The sequence below is a fragment of the Odontomachus brunneus genome, unplaced genomic scaffold (assembly GCF_010583005.1).
Source record: "Odontomachus brunneus isolate Ranch 3 - 2012 unplaced genomic scaffold, Obru_v1 Obru_scaffold_117, whole genome shotgun sequence".
NCBI classification, from domain to species: Eukaryota; Metazoa; Arthropoda; class Insecta; order Hymenoptera; family Formicidae; genus Odontomachus; species Odontomachus brunneus.
The window spans coordinates 563608-579273 of NW_022639567.1; the positions used below are offsets into that span (position 1 = coordinate 563608).

Sequence of the window (15666 nt, forward strand, 5' to 3'; positions counted from 1 at the left end):
ATATATATATATATATATATATATATATATATACAGACACGGATACACGTTTACACGTTTGAACATGTACACAGGGATATGAAATTTCAATATTCTTTAACGATTATAAAATGAAGCTGGAGACAATAATAATGCAGACTTGACAATAATAATGCAGAAAATGTCAGACAATAATAACTGATCAGAACTGAGCAACCAATGAAATTCTGACAATAAAGTATTCTTTATCAGGGGGAAGGATAACGTATATCCGAATGATCAACATACAACTATACGCGTAAATTTGATGCGAGAGAACGAAGATGCATCAGCGATGCGTGTACAATGTAAATTTTGCACAAAGCTATAGTTGATCTTAATGTAACTTTAAATCGACACGATAGTACGTAAGATATACATTTATAAATGCTGTCGACTTGACAATAATATGTAGAATAGTTAACAAAAGAAAGAAAGAGAGAGGGAGGGAAGGAGAAAGTAAGAAAGAAAGAGAGCTAAAGAGAGAGATTGCTAACGAAATGCGAGTTATGTACAAGAAAGTAAAGTAAAAGTAATATTTAAGAGGGAGATGCAAGATACAAACTATTCCCTGTACGTGTAACAATGCTATATGTATATACTATAGAGTGGACCTTCCTAAAACGGAGTGAAAGTTTGAAATGTGCCTTGGGTACAAATAATAAATGTCTTTAATTATACAAGGATTAGGACCCACTCTCGGACAAGGGACACCGCGTAGTACTTTGGAACTGGTCTCTTGTGCGTCAAGCGTATCACATGAGTGAAGCTACAGGCTGTTCTCTAAGAAATCGCACACGAGAAGCCATTTTTATGCGCGCCATTTCCGTTAAATGTCAGGTGCCGTTTTAATCGCGTTGCACTTACGTCGGGACTGTTACAATAACATTAATTAGAAGGAGAAGGAAGCGCGTGCCATTATTAAAAAGAAAGTATCGAAAGGCAGCCTGTGACTAATACTCATAGGTATATCGTTGCGTGCATAAAACGTGCAAGGGATGCAAGACGTGCAACCAAGAGAAATCAGCGGAAAACATAATCAATTTAGGATAGAGAGGGCTTAGCGTAATACGTCTCTCTAATGTTAAGTCGCAAAATGTGTGTCCAGCTCCCAAGTGCCAGGGTGTCCACAAAATTCGCAGCAGAAAATTCTTTGCTATTCAATCGCTTATCGCACGAAGACCAGTCTGTATTTAATTACATGAGCATTACACACACAAATACACACACAGATACATCCACACAAATTTTATCATACATATACAACATAGAAATCTCTGAAACGAAAAAAATAAACTTACTTATCTAGCTTTACGAACGGCAAAGAGAGTTAACACGTTAAGGGACGTTAACGTAGAGACTCGCACTAATTACCGTGTAATAAATAAGTGACAAATAAGGACATTTAATCGATGTTTGTGTCGCTAAATTTCGATATGACAATACTCGAGAGAGCAATCCCGATCAATAAGCGAGATCTTTGCTCGAGACCGTAGGCTATCGCTATATTTTTCATTCGTTCGTTTTTTCTAAGAGGATCGTTCGAAAGTAACAGATTCTAGTTTGTAAGCGGATAAAGGTCCTACTTCTGTGAATGACAATAATAAATTATCAACTTGCAGGATCTACAATAAAAGCGGGCTGCTCCGTGAAAGGGTTGGTTAATGTTGTTCGTTTTTCTTCATCTTCTTTTCAAGTCATTGTAATCAGAACTCACCGATCCTCACATAACGTGTCACGTGTGGTGTACGGATCGATCCTTTGCGTATATAAATGTATGAAACAGATAAAACCATGTATAATTCCGCAATAAAGCATAACTCGTAAGTTGCGTAGGTGAAATGTTCCATACGCATGATATATATGTACAGACAATATATATATATATATATATATATACATATATATATATATAGACAATAACATATAGATAAATATATCACTCGTAGTGTGATGCGAGTAAAATTTCATTATAATTTCAGCGATTAACGAAGTTGTAAGCCGAAATAAATTCCGGCGTTAGCTCAAATCATCACAAGTGGATGAAAGATAAATATCCTCTTTGGGATTTTCTTGTGTACGTGTCTCTCCCGATTGTCATTTTGTCCGAAGTTGATTTTGCAAAATTACGCGGAGTAAAAGGAGACTCGTGTATACAGAGTGAAGCAATAACGAATATCGTGAGTATTTTCGAGATAAAAAACAAAGGTGATTTCTTCAGATCATTAAACTGAAATTTCTATTTCTATTTTTTATTTCATCTAGAAAGAAAAACGTTACCGCCATAAAACGATCATTTCTGTACCATGTGATTTCTTTGTTAGACAAATTGTTCTCTCACTCTCATATTTCGAGGACATTCGAAGTAGAAATGATGATTGCCTCACCCTGTATATATTTTCATCAACTGATCCTTTCGATGTATTTATGAGAGCTGACTAGAGTTTCACTTGTATACTCACAGTTTAACTTACGTGACTTCTTCAGCCGGTCGGGGCTGAATCGCATATCCGCCTTTCCAGGAGCAGCCCGATGACGTCCCAAGTTGTTAGTTCATAAGAGACAAATAATAGCTTAGGTTCTAAGAACAACTTTTCGGCTATATGTACATTAATGCGTAAAGAAAAAAAGGGAAAAAAAAAGAAACAAGCGGGATGAAGGATTGGCGAGAAACTTATTTCACGGAGGCGCACCTCCGGTGAAACTAAATTCAACGTATTAACGGTGTCGTCCGGCACCGCGAGTGAGCGGCCACCGTCGTCAATGTTGTACAGTTTCAAACGTGATTTCGAATTGTTAGCGATATATTTAGCGCGTAATGTTTACAACTCTAGATCCTACCTTTGAATTAACATATACTAAAAAAAAAAAAAACGATCTACTTATAAGCTTCCATCCATACACAATTATATTATACGTAAGGGCGCGTGGAGCGACAAATTCAAAAAGTGCGGCGTGCGGCGGGATAGAGTGGAACGTCTCTGTCTCGCGTTATAATTGTGCTGATCGAGCGAGCGTTTGCGCGTTTTTTTCCCCCATAAACGCTGGGTTGCATGACGAGGGAAGGGAGAGCAGCTGCGTGATCACACACAGGCACACGCACACATATACACGTACACACTAACGATAGATTTTACAAAGATCTTTGGTAAGACGTCTTTAGCGCGCGTTTAGTTCTAATTGTACGACACATTAGATTTCATACGTTTTTCGAAGTCTCTACTCACTGTACGTGAAAAGATTTTTGAACGACGGCTCGATCCAAACTGAAAGTATATCACGATTTTTACTTTGTAACGATACATCGAGCCTAGTTGTGAACGCGTCGATACTTGGACTGATCGGGAAGCTCTTGCAACTCCGTGATGAGCGACCTCCGTGTACTGTTCTCTCACGTGAACGTCGAAGTCGCGTGGCGAACCAACCAAGTTGGAACAAGCGGCTATCACTTCGCGTTTACATTGCCGTACGCGTGATCTTAGCGTCGGACGCACGCGAGACGCGGCGTTGCAGGACTTTCGTGTCTGCTTGCGTTTCTTCTCTTTTTCGCACATGTTACTCGATAAGTCTCGAGAACCGAACAACTTCGTACACGCGCAGATACAATATTTCAGATAATACACTGTAGAGAGGGTCATGGGCTTGAATATGAACGATCTGCGCGATCACTCGACGAAGCGATTCGGATAGCTCTTGTAAGGGAATAAAATGTTTATTTTAGAGTTCGTATTTTTAAGGAAAGAACGAGGTGTTGTCAATATGTATTTTTGCTTGGTGCAAAAGGTTTGTCGTGTTTGTTAAGTAAAATAGGAAATTCTTACAATTAAAGAAAATATATAATAAGAATACGATTCTTATATTAAAATAGAAAATCCTTCGAAATTATTCAATAAATTGAATTTTGAAATTGAAAAAAATCAATTTTTTAAAATAAATTGAATTATTCAATTATTGAATAATTTCAGTTGAATAATTTTGAAGAATTTTCTATTTTTATAAGAATATTTCTATTATAAATATGTTAATTATAAAAATTTTCTATTTATTATTACCATTATTAATGAGTCAATTAATAAATGGATTATTAATGGATTAATACGAGCAAAATGAACATATCGATTGTTATTTGTTACATCGACAACATTTACATATATTTTTTAAAGAGGACTTCTTATTTCATTTTTAATACTCAAATACATCCCACAAGAGTTCAATAGAAAAATGATAAACCTTTTACATCAATCCCTTATATACAAGGTGTCCGGAAATTCGCGCCTATTATTTATACAGCGCTATTCCTCACAAAAATTTTTGACAATTTTTCCTCAGTAAAAACGTCGAGGGAAATCATTATTTATATTATACAATTTTCAACATATCTTTGAAGCTAAGCCTCAGATTAAAATTCGGTTAAAATAAAATCCACGTGAAATTGAAAGAGAATCACTTTGTTATCCATTTGGTTGCCCCAAGCTTAATTCGCGAAAATCTCCACTTTCTTCCGGTAATTATCAATGCCTTGGTGTTTTTGCTAAGAAAAACAATGCCCAATTTTCATAAAAACTAGGATTATGCAAATAGTAGGCGTAAATTGTCAGACACCCTGTATACACAGGAAAACGAAGTCGAATTATATTACATTTCTGCGATATACATCTTTTCAATTGTTGTGTCCTACGAGATATTCCTTTCGCGGTGTGCAGAGCGTGAATATTGGGTTTGATTGCAACAACATTAGAGTCAATTACTTACTTCTTTTCCTCTGTCTAAACTGTCCAGATAGACCCCAGCAAACATGATAATGTCAAATGACGTCTCGAGCGTCAATAATACGTCATTGATACGTCTTTTGACGTCATCATGTTTGTTGAAACATATTTTGGCAATTGTGTACTTAGTGACCAGTACAAATATGCAAATATGCGTTCTCACATAAGAAGAATTTTCTCAGTACATAAAAGAAGTCACTTTACGTCATGAAAATTGTAGCAATATCGCAGTGATATTCTGATGCCATGAAAATTGCTTATTTCACTAAGAAAAAAGCGAATTTAACCCGGAATTGTCGTAATAGTTAAAAGAGAGTAAACGTTTTGATTAAAAATAAACGTAATGTACGAAATGATATTTCATAAAACTTATTTTAAATATGTTGTGTGCTATTGCATCACAAAATATATGTGATTACACATTGAGTGTGTACACAGAGAGAACGATTTGGTTGAATCAAATATGAACGATTTGATTCAACCAAATCGTTCTCTCTGTGTACACACTCAATGTGTAATCACATATATTTTGTGATGCAATAGCATAAAACATATTTAAAATAAGTTTTATGAAATATCATTTCGTACATTACGTTTATTTTTAATCAAAACGTTTACTCTCTTTTAACTATTACGACAATTCCGGGTTAAATTCGCTTTTTTCTTAGTGAAATAAGCAATTTTCATGGCATCAGAATATCACTGCGATATTGCTACAATTTTCATGACGTAAATGCTTCTTTGGAAGCAGTCCAAACGAATTTTTCTATTAATCGAACAAAATTCTGTTTGACGCAACAAAAATATTTATTTGCGGCTTAGTTCCAAAGAAATATTTTTGTTGTGTCAACCAAATAATTTGTTTGGACTATTCCAAAGAAATGTTTATTTGATTCAACAAATCGTTCTCTCTGTATGTATGCTATATTTAGCATCTCTGTCTATCTGGGTATACTTAAAGTTTAACAACGCAGACCGATGTTGCTGCAGCCGAACCTCGCAGAAGAAACGAGAGAGTCGATGATTCACGTTTTATCATTGAGAGAAGTCCGAGAAAAGTCGAAGAACGCTCATCTTGAAGCGCTCTTTCTCTCTCTCTCTCTCTCTCTCTTAGGCATATCGTTCCGCACACGAAGAAAAGGAGAAAAAAATATGCGCATCCCTGCTAGCGAGTAGGACGTCTCGTAGAGAGTGTAAACGGATTAGTAGGCGAACAAAATTCGATCGTCTCTCTCTTTACGCCGACCGCGCGTGTCGAATTGTATTCCGCAGAACGTACGAATTGTCAACCCCTTTGTTTCTCTTCAACGTTTACGTGTTAGGCTAGCTTAACTAACAATTAACTCCACTAATCGTCTAATCGTTATCGCAGACTTTATCTAAATCGAGGGACACGGCACTCGTATCTTCCTAACTTCGAGTGGATGCGCGCGCGCGAACGAATTTATCTCGCAAAGAGCGCGATCGAGCGTTCTTCGAGGCGTGTCAAGCTATATACGAGTTTAAATTCAGCACCGTGCAGCCGGCGTTGAGCGCGACGCACGTCCTCCCTTTTCGTCGTGAGGATTCCGCGCCGGCGACGGCACGCGCGATGCTGACGGAGACGGGAGGCAATAATTCCCGTCGCGATCACTCGCGAGCAAAGAACAAGGATTCGATCCAATCTGTCCGTTTATAATTACTGTAACTCGCCAAGTAAATTTGCAGGCAATCGCGAACGGCTGAAAAGTGTTTCGGGAAGGAAGAAGCCTCTTGGGAGACGCTTGAGTGTTCTCCTTTCCTGTTCTCCTTTTCTTTTCACTTCCGTAGACTTCCTTCCTCGGGTCTCATTGTTGTTTGATATATTGTAGAGTTCTCGAAGCTCCTTGAGATCTTGTTATCCTTCGGGGAGAAAACGCGGTCAAGATACGTGTAACATATCTTTCGCGTCCTCGGTCGTGACCGAGCAATCGCAGAACGAATCCATCTCGCGATACTCGCGTATCAGGATGAAATTCGCACGATGTTTCTTTTCGCATCTCTGGCGGGAGTTGTTCTAAACGATGCATATCCCTTTTACTCGTCGTCGAGATGTAAGTTCGTCTAAGAGATGTTAAGATATCAGCGCGCGCACGACACCGCATCGTCGTGGGCAACCACATGTAAAACACTCAATGAGAAGTCAATCTTTACCGTTTAAAAATTCGACATATCTCGTAAGGTAAAAAAGAATCTAACGGCCGACGACGGTGACGACGATGACGACGACGATGACGACTGGTCGTAGAGAGTACGCGAGCGTTGCAAAAAATTCCGATTGTTTCGAGAGTTGTCGCACTCTCTCTCTCTTGATCGAATGTTAATTTTCTTATATAGTCTATACGTAGCATATGCGTGTGTCTAATAAGTTAAACGTCATAGTGTTAATTAGGAAAGGTGCACGCGTCGGAGTTTCAAGAGAAAAAGAAAGAGAAAAAAAAGAAAAAATGCTATGATTTTCGAAAGGATGGGAGGAAAATTTGCGAAAAGAAGACTGCTGTCGTCGAGAAGAAACATTATCCACTTTGAAACATTAGAATAGAAAATATACAATGAGAATCATATCATTACGAGACTCTGTAACGTATTGATACGACGATTTGTTTAGATCTGGACACGAGGAGTGTATCGCTTTTGTTCGCGATATAATATTCTTGCAATTCGGTACTCGTCGATTCTCGTCGTTGTGCGCGAATCCTTGTATACCCGATATCGATATGAGACGGTGAGAATGCGAGATCAGAGCTGGTGTATCTGTCATAACTGTCATTCGAAGTTTCTAAGTGTCGCTGCGAAATGTATCTCAGGATGTTCTGCTCTTTTATCGGTTATGAGTTTCGTCACACACCCCCCACACGTTAATCTTAATGGCTTTGATAGCGCTACATTTATTAACGATTGGGTAAAAGGAGCATCTACGTAATCACGAAGTATATGATATATTATGATTATGAATTATTGAACATTATATCAAATTTTATATTCACTTCTTGTGGTTGACAATAAACTGGTTTTATAAAAAAGAAGACGAGCGAGAGAGAAGAAAGATATAGACTACCTGTACACGTTTGTAGTGACAATCAGAAGCGACGGTAAACGTCTGAGCGCTCATATCAATTATACACGCGGTACACGCGAATTTACAAAGCAATACGTAAAACTTCAAGTTTTATTTCGGATATCCCCAGGGATCTTTCTTTTGGTCCATCAAGATGAGAGAGGATTCGCAGATCTTCTTGAATACCTCGCGTAGTCTGCCCTTGGAAAATACCTGTATACAAAGTTAATCGGTAAGTTAATATATACATGCCGTTGTACAAAAGATGAGGCAATAACTATTAGCACAATATCTTCGAAGCAAAAAATAAATGCGATCTTCAAAACCGCTCCTCTATCTATCTAGAAAAAAAAGAATATTAGGACAATAGACGTTATTTTCTAAGTGGAATAGCTTCACAGATCTGGAAGTTACTTTTGTTTTTTGTTTTGAAGATATTCAAATAGTAATAGTTATTGCTTCATTATATGCACAATATACATCTATGCAAAAAAATATTCATATTTAAATACGTTATAAGAATCAGCGTGTTATCAACACATACTTTGTACAATTGATATTGCTCGGACGCGAGTATGTCGGCGAGCTGAATGCAATTTGCATGCTCGTTCATCTCGGACATAACGGAGTGTAGCAAAAGCGTGACTTTAGGTATACAAAGCTCGCGCAGCTTTTCCAACTGATGATCCCTGAGCTCGTCCTCGGGCGTGCACGGCTCGTCGCTGCTGCTCTTGGAATCGATAAGCCAACCACCGTCGGGGAACAACAGAACGTTAAATAACAATTGTTTCACAGCCTGTAACAAGACAAAGCTTTATATTCTTGTTTATTTCACTGACTACGTTAAAATGGCAATTTTAATGATTTAGTAACATCCATAGTAGCAATACCATGATTACATTTAAGTGAACAGCATAAAACTGATTTAATAATTGTCGATGTTAAGGTAAAAAATACCAATCCCCGACACGTTCCCAATTCTGAACATTCTTATCGTTTATTGTTTTAATCTTAAAATGCGAGTATTTAAAGTTTTAAAAAATAAAAATATATATGCATATGTAAAATATATATATTCTATGTTGAAAGTTTCAATACTCATATTTAAAGTAAAAACAATAAGAATTAAGTATCCGGGAATTATTAATTAGTTTTAACTTACATGTATAAGCAATTTGTTAAATATACTATGCAACATATAATACACTAATAGTTCCAACGTCGGCAATAGACAAATTGATTTCATTATAGTCATGTGAGCTAGCCACTCTGTACAGATATTATTAAATCCGTTTTTAGGCTGCCGTGTAAACGTAATCATTGTAACTCTGTGCAACACTTCTCGCATACTTTGGTATGATGTTGCATCGTACACTTCCATCTTTCCAATTCCACGTTGTACTGCGTCTTTCTGTGATCGTATGCAACTTTTTCCGTAAACGTGGCATATGCCGGTAATTCTTCCAAAGGCGCGGGTTTGCCATGATGATAATGCGAGAACCATTCACTGAAACCCTCCTGAGCATCGAGGTACGTTTTGTAACACAGATATTCTCGTATGGACGAGGCCGCTTTTCTGGATAAATTATTCGTCATAGTAATATTTGTGAGCGTGCATTCCATACTCGGATATTCGGCCACAACTGACTCGATTGAATCTGATGGAATCTGCAAAATATAGATACCATTGAATTATATATTAACAAAAAAAGCGACTTGTCAAGGACCTATCGGATTATGAAAAGAAATGAATTGTTGACTGCGTTCAGCAGAAAAAAAAACATTTTATCCTGCATTGCCAGCAGCTTTGGAATTGTTGTAAGATCTTTTGCTGAACAACACTAATGGTTTACACTTTTCCAACATGTTTACTAAACAGTCGTTATTTTTTCCAGCATACTTTTAATACACTGGATTACACTTACTAAATATTGTAAAAGCATAAACTCTACTAAGACTCACATTAATATTTGTCACTTGAAACTTGTCTCATATGAGATACTCAGATTTTTATTCAGAGTTTGATTCAAATCTTTTAGTTAATTTATGATATATTTGACGTTTTTTCCTTTATTTATCGAGATTCAACTGAAGAAATTTGATCTAACTCTGAATTTAAATCTGAATATCTCACTTGAGATGAGCTTTAAGTAATAATTAGACTATTAAGGGGACTGGAGGATCAGATTGCCTGAAAATCGTGCTTGTTTTTTCACAATTTTTTATGATAAACTGAATGAATATGCGAAAGTGTTATTTTGACGTGTATTTATACAACATATAAAGAGAAGAAAAATATAATTTTGATGATCAAATACTCAATATAAGTGTATGGTACACGCAGTTAAAATATATTTTGTTTTTCTTTTAAATGTCGTCATTTTGCAATAATATCTTGACTTTTGGTGGCTCAATTAAGCTGAATATTAGATAGAAAATTTCCGTAAGCTTGTTGTTATCGTGCAAACCACTGACAAAATCGTGAAAATATTTAATTTTTAAATATTAATTTTTTTACTATAAAAGAACTGAAAATTTAATAATATTCCATTAAGATATTTGCAATTTTATTAACTTTTACTCAATTTCTATTATAGTGGTTCACACGATAACGATAAGCTTACGAAAATTTTCTACCTAAAATTCAGCTTAATTAAACCATCAAGAGTCAAGATATTACTGCAAAATGACCTTGAAAAGAAAAACAAAATATATTTTAACTGCATGTACCATACACTTATATTGAGTATTTGATCATCAAAATTATATTTTTCTTCTCTTTATATTGTATAAATATACGTCAAACACTTTCGTATATTCATTCAATTTGTCATAAAAAATTGTGAAAGAACAAGCACGATTTTCAGGCAATCTGATCCTTTAATCCTCCTAATACAGGCCTAAAACTTGTATTAATAGTCATTACCTAAAATGTGCTTTAAGTGAGATATCCAGATTTTAATCTAGACTCAGATGAAAGTTTTCCAGTTAAATTGCGATTATAAATGTAATGTCGCATATCATGATTTAAATAAAGAACTCAAATCTAATTTTAAATTCAGATTGGAGTATTTCACGTGGACCATGTTTTTAATAACGACTACAAATACGGGTCTAAATGTCGCTCAGTGAAAAATTAACAACGCAATGCAAACCGCTTGTTCAGCTGCTCTTTCTATTAAACACAACTATTGTGATAGCTATAATAATGGATTCTTCAATTAATACCTTATTAAACGCTTTCCGTGCCGCATCGATCTTCTCGTTAGTCAGGAAGTATCTAATAAGCGCATTTGTTTGCCACAGAGCTTCTTCTCGCTGATTTTGATAGAAGATTAGCCAGTCTAGCGCGTTGATCTTCTCAATGTCCGCATCGGTGACGGTTCCTTTCAGGTCTGTTGGATCAGATTCCAAGTTCTTCTTACGTATATTTTCTACCACCAATTTCGTGATCGCTTCCACATTCAAGTTGGCGTCCTCTGCGGCACGTAGACACTTCTTACGCTCTTCATGTTCTTTGACACGCTCCAAATAAGAAGCATAGTTGGTTATCTGATCTTCTTGCGGCAATGTGGCTGTATAGAATGCAATTAAAGTCGAGTCGCCCATCTCGATGAGAACACGCACGTACGCTAGTAATACTTTATTTTCGATCTTGTCCTTCGTACTTCTTCCAATTTGTCTGAAAAACAATATCAAATGCGCCAAGAATCTGAGAAATTGCGAGTCGCAGAGACCACTGTCTACCATACTTTCAATTTCCCCCATTAACTTCGACGTTTGGTCCAGTATTATGTATTTCTGGATCAAATGATCAGGTTTGTTAGACTGCACACGTATCAGAGGATTTTTCGAAGCATGCAGCTCTTTAAACGCGTCTTCCAAAGCGATTTCGTTTTTCCAGTATTCTTCTGGCATAACTGTGTAAATCCTCGCCATAGTCGCTCTTATTTCCGACTCGACTTTGATGTCCAGGAGACTCTTCACGTATGCCCACAATGCATCTTGCCAAGATGATGCTATCTGTAATAGTAGTTGAATATTGCCACATAGACTCGCGTATATGGCACGGTAGAACACACCTGTTTCAATAAAAAAATATTATATTATTATTATTATTATATTTCTCTAGATGCACATCTACACAAATAAGTACAATGTTAATTATTCTACTTGTAATACATGTCATAAGAAATTTAATAACAAATTATGGAATTTTCTTCAGAGAATTTTGAAATAATATCAGCTGATGATCAATATTCATCAAAGATGTCTTTACCTACGCGTTTATCTTGAGACATCTTCCAGGCACATAATTTCCAAAGACTTCTGTCAGGATTTCCTTCGATTGGCAATTTTGTGTCTGTCAGTGGGATATTATAATTTGGATCGTGATTGGGAATCCATCCTAATAAACACGCAGCTCTCCAAGGTTGACCACAGTGCATGGCTAATGCTTGTGCTTTTTGAAGACGCCCACAACGTACCTATGACATACATTTTTTTTCAAAATGTCACAAGATAGATCATTTTGTTGAAAGATTTTGGTAAATATTCTGAAAAAATCATATCTCTCACTAAATTTAAGATATATTGTAGAAAAGATGATTGATATCTAGAAAAAAAAAGTGGGAAATAACATTGAGATAGTCGAGATATAACAAAATAAAAGTTTCAAAATTTGTAATTTTACTTAATTACATCTCAACAATTAATACTATCTTCTACTTGGTTCTTTGGAGATATTATGATAACTTTGGCGACGCAAAATAAAGATATCAATCAAAAAATAGGAAAAAGGGCAATTCGAGTTGAAGCACAGTGCTATATACCATATGGGTAAAAAACCTTCCTTGTGTTAGGAAATCGTGTAATATTTATTGAACAATCAATGAATAATCAATATAAAACAATTATACGTTTCGGCTCAACCATAAACCCTCTTCAGTGATAATAAAAAACTCAAGGTTTACGACACGAACGCATTACAATTAGTTAAAGACCTGCGTAACTTAACATGAATGTTAATCGCAATATTAAAGCTGACAAGACCGTTGCCGAAATAATATTAAGTAGTTAATTAATATTGAGAAGTAGCCGTCATAACTTTGTTGAGTTCAGCTGAAAGTAAACCGATCCTATCAACGATAACATCGCCACGTCTGATCGTTGACAGGATCGGTTTACTTTCAGCTGAACTCAACAAAGTTATGACGGCTACTTCTCAATATTAATTAACTACTTAATATTATTTCGGTCTTGTACTTCAACTCTGTACTTCAACTCAAATTGCCCTTTTTCCTATTTTTTGATTGATATCTTCGTTTGCGAGTTCTTATCTCTTTCTCAAAATAAAGATGGTGTTTAAAAGTATTTTATTTATTTTAAATATTGAGAGTGATAGTGAAAACTAAAAATCGCTATGACTGTTTATTTACAATATTTTTACAAAAGAAATATAATAGATTATTGGATTAAGTTAGATTCTTTTAGAGTTGGGAATAACAAGTAGGAACTCTTTTTCCTCCATCAATACATATACTATTTCTACATATACATCAGCAAATTATGTATTTTAAGGTGAACATTAACAATAAGATTTTTTTAAATTCTTTTGTTAATAAATTTTCATTGAACAATGGATAGAAAATTTTTGTTACTCAAAACTATGACCTTGATAATATATGTTGACTAAATCATGTCGTCAAAGTTACAGTGTAATTTTGTTGGTTTTTTTTTGGGCATTATATTTTGAACCATCTTTCTTATGATATATCTCAAACTAAAAAGATTCAGTCAAATATAACCATTTCTGAATATATTTATCAAAATATGTATAAGTTGCAAATAAACATACCTCTATAAACATTCTCTTTTCGAGTCTGGCATCATCTTCTCTGTCCAGATCATGCAATGGCTTACCTTCCCGTATAGGTCCATCAGGGTCAAGGGATGACACTATAGGTCTAGATGAGCCAAATGTAATTCCTAAATTTCGATTTTGCAACTGATGAACTGTGTTTTCCCAGGCTATTGTCTTATCAGTAAAAAGCTCTATAGAAGGATATCTATCTGCTTGATCCAGAGCATTCTTCTCTAACCAGTCAATAATCAACTGGTACTCCCTAATGTAACTTTCAGATTTGTATAAATTTTCTATAACATCTTTTTCAGAGATGTAATTACTGTTTATATGTGCATCATGTTCCATTTGAGTAGATAGACCAGCACTGGTTATACGATTCTGGTAAAGGCAATATATCAATCTCCAGGTGTTTCTCTCACTTTCCAAGGAGGTTTCCTCTTCTGCTATTTCAGTGTTTTCAACTTTTGATTGCATACCTACAAGGAACAATATTTTAACTCAAGATTGGATAAGTAATATAGTTCTTAACTAAGTTCAAAACTATTTTTTTATAATAGTTTTATAATTGTTTTATAATTGATTTATAAATATAACTTAGTTATGTTAAAAATCACATAAATAAAAACCAAAAGTTAAGTTAAAATTGAATTAATTTATTAAAGTTAAGTTAATTATGCAAAGTAATGTTTTTCTGAATAATTAACTTTTTAATCATAGGTTTAATTTATGTGAAATAATAAAAAGATAGTCTTTTATAACAAAATATAAGTTATTTTGAGCTTAAGATATGAGAAAAGAACATGGTGTTCAAAGAAACAAAACATTTGCATATAAAATTATGGATTTTTCTTGTTTTATATTGTAAACGCGTAGCTAGTCCTGATTTGAATATTGAAGAATTATGTTAATTTATATAAAACAAGTTAATAAGTCAAAGTTAATACATTTGAAAAAATTACTACTTTAAGTTAAACTTTGATTTATTTAAAATGAACTAAATTAAAGTTATTAACTGTTTTACTTAACTTTTAACTAATTAATTAGTTATTATTTATTCTTGGTTTTAATGAAATTTGATACATTAATCCTCATTCTGAATTTTCTTTTATCAATAAAAGTATCTGTAAATATGCTTATAAGCCAATCAGAAAGTATAGAAGTGACATTTAGAGGTACTTTTATCTATGAAAGCAAGTTCAGCATAAGGATCATTAATACATCATTATTATTGATATATTGTTTACAATAATAATATTACAATAAGGTACTATATAAAATTATACCTCTTATTATATCCAACGTATCTGTACAGTTCTGTATAAAATCAGCAACAGTATCGAAGACTTGTGCTTCAGAAAAATGCGACTGCATGCTTTGTAAGAAATCATAGTAAAGCTTAGTCTTGGCTTCTCGCCACGGTTCATTCGCTTTCAAAATTATTCCAGTCGCTGTGCTGTCTTCCATCATTTCTCTGATACTAATATCATTATTTAACCTCAGTAACGATTTTTGATGAATATTTTGTTGGCTTAACAACCGAAATGATTGATCGAAACTATCCTTGGTATCGTTTAATAGCTCCATTTTTTACTTGTCACAATACACTATCGATATTTAATAAAAGTCCTTTAATTAGCGATTAGAAACTGAAAATTTCACGTACAGAGAGGTTACTTAGCACAAACAAACACGCCGGTACGCGCGTTTTCATAATGGCCGCGTTCTGTTTCAGGGCGCAAAACCCATGCAGGGTTGCGTTCAGATTCCCTACCCGGGTGTATTCTACTACTAAGGATGTGTTCAGATTAGAGATGCCCGATTCTTATAATGTGTTCGACTGACCCTGGGTTAATCGCTCCGAGAGCGATTAATGACGTCATAGGTCTCTACTAGCCAATCATAAAGCTTTTAAGTACTTGTTCGACCAATAAACGTAG

The 15666-nt window shown here is 35.0% G+C and overlaps 1 protein-coding gene across 1 annotated transcript; it reads right to left on the bottom strand.

Moving 5' to 3' along the window:
* Window positions 1-7308: 7308 nt before the first annotated feature.
* On the bottom strand, window positions 7309-15486 carry LOC116849490 (nuclear pore complex protein Nup107-like). The gene is made up of 7 exons (XM_032826683.1): window positions 15013-15486; window positions 13721-14205; window positions 12143-12350; window positions 11092-11945; window positions 9214-9531; window positions 8408-8659; window positions 7309-8076 (listed from the first exon to the last, which is right to left on the bottom strand). Exons 1-7 carry the CDS (start codon window positions 15311-15313, stop codon window positions 7975-7977), a joined length of 2520 nt encoding a protein of 839 aa, XP_032682574.1. The 5' UTR covers window positions 15314-15486; the 3' UTR covers window positions 7309-7974.
* Between the last annotated feature and the right edge of the window lie 180 nt (window positions 15487-15666).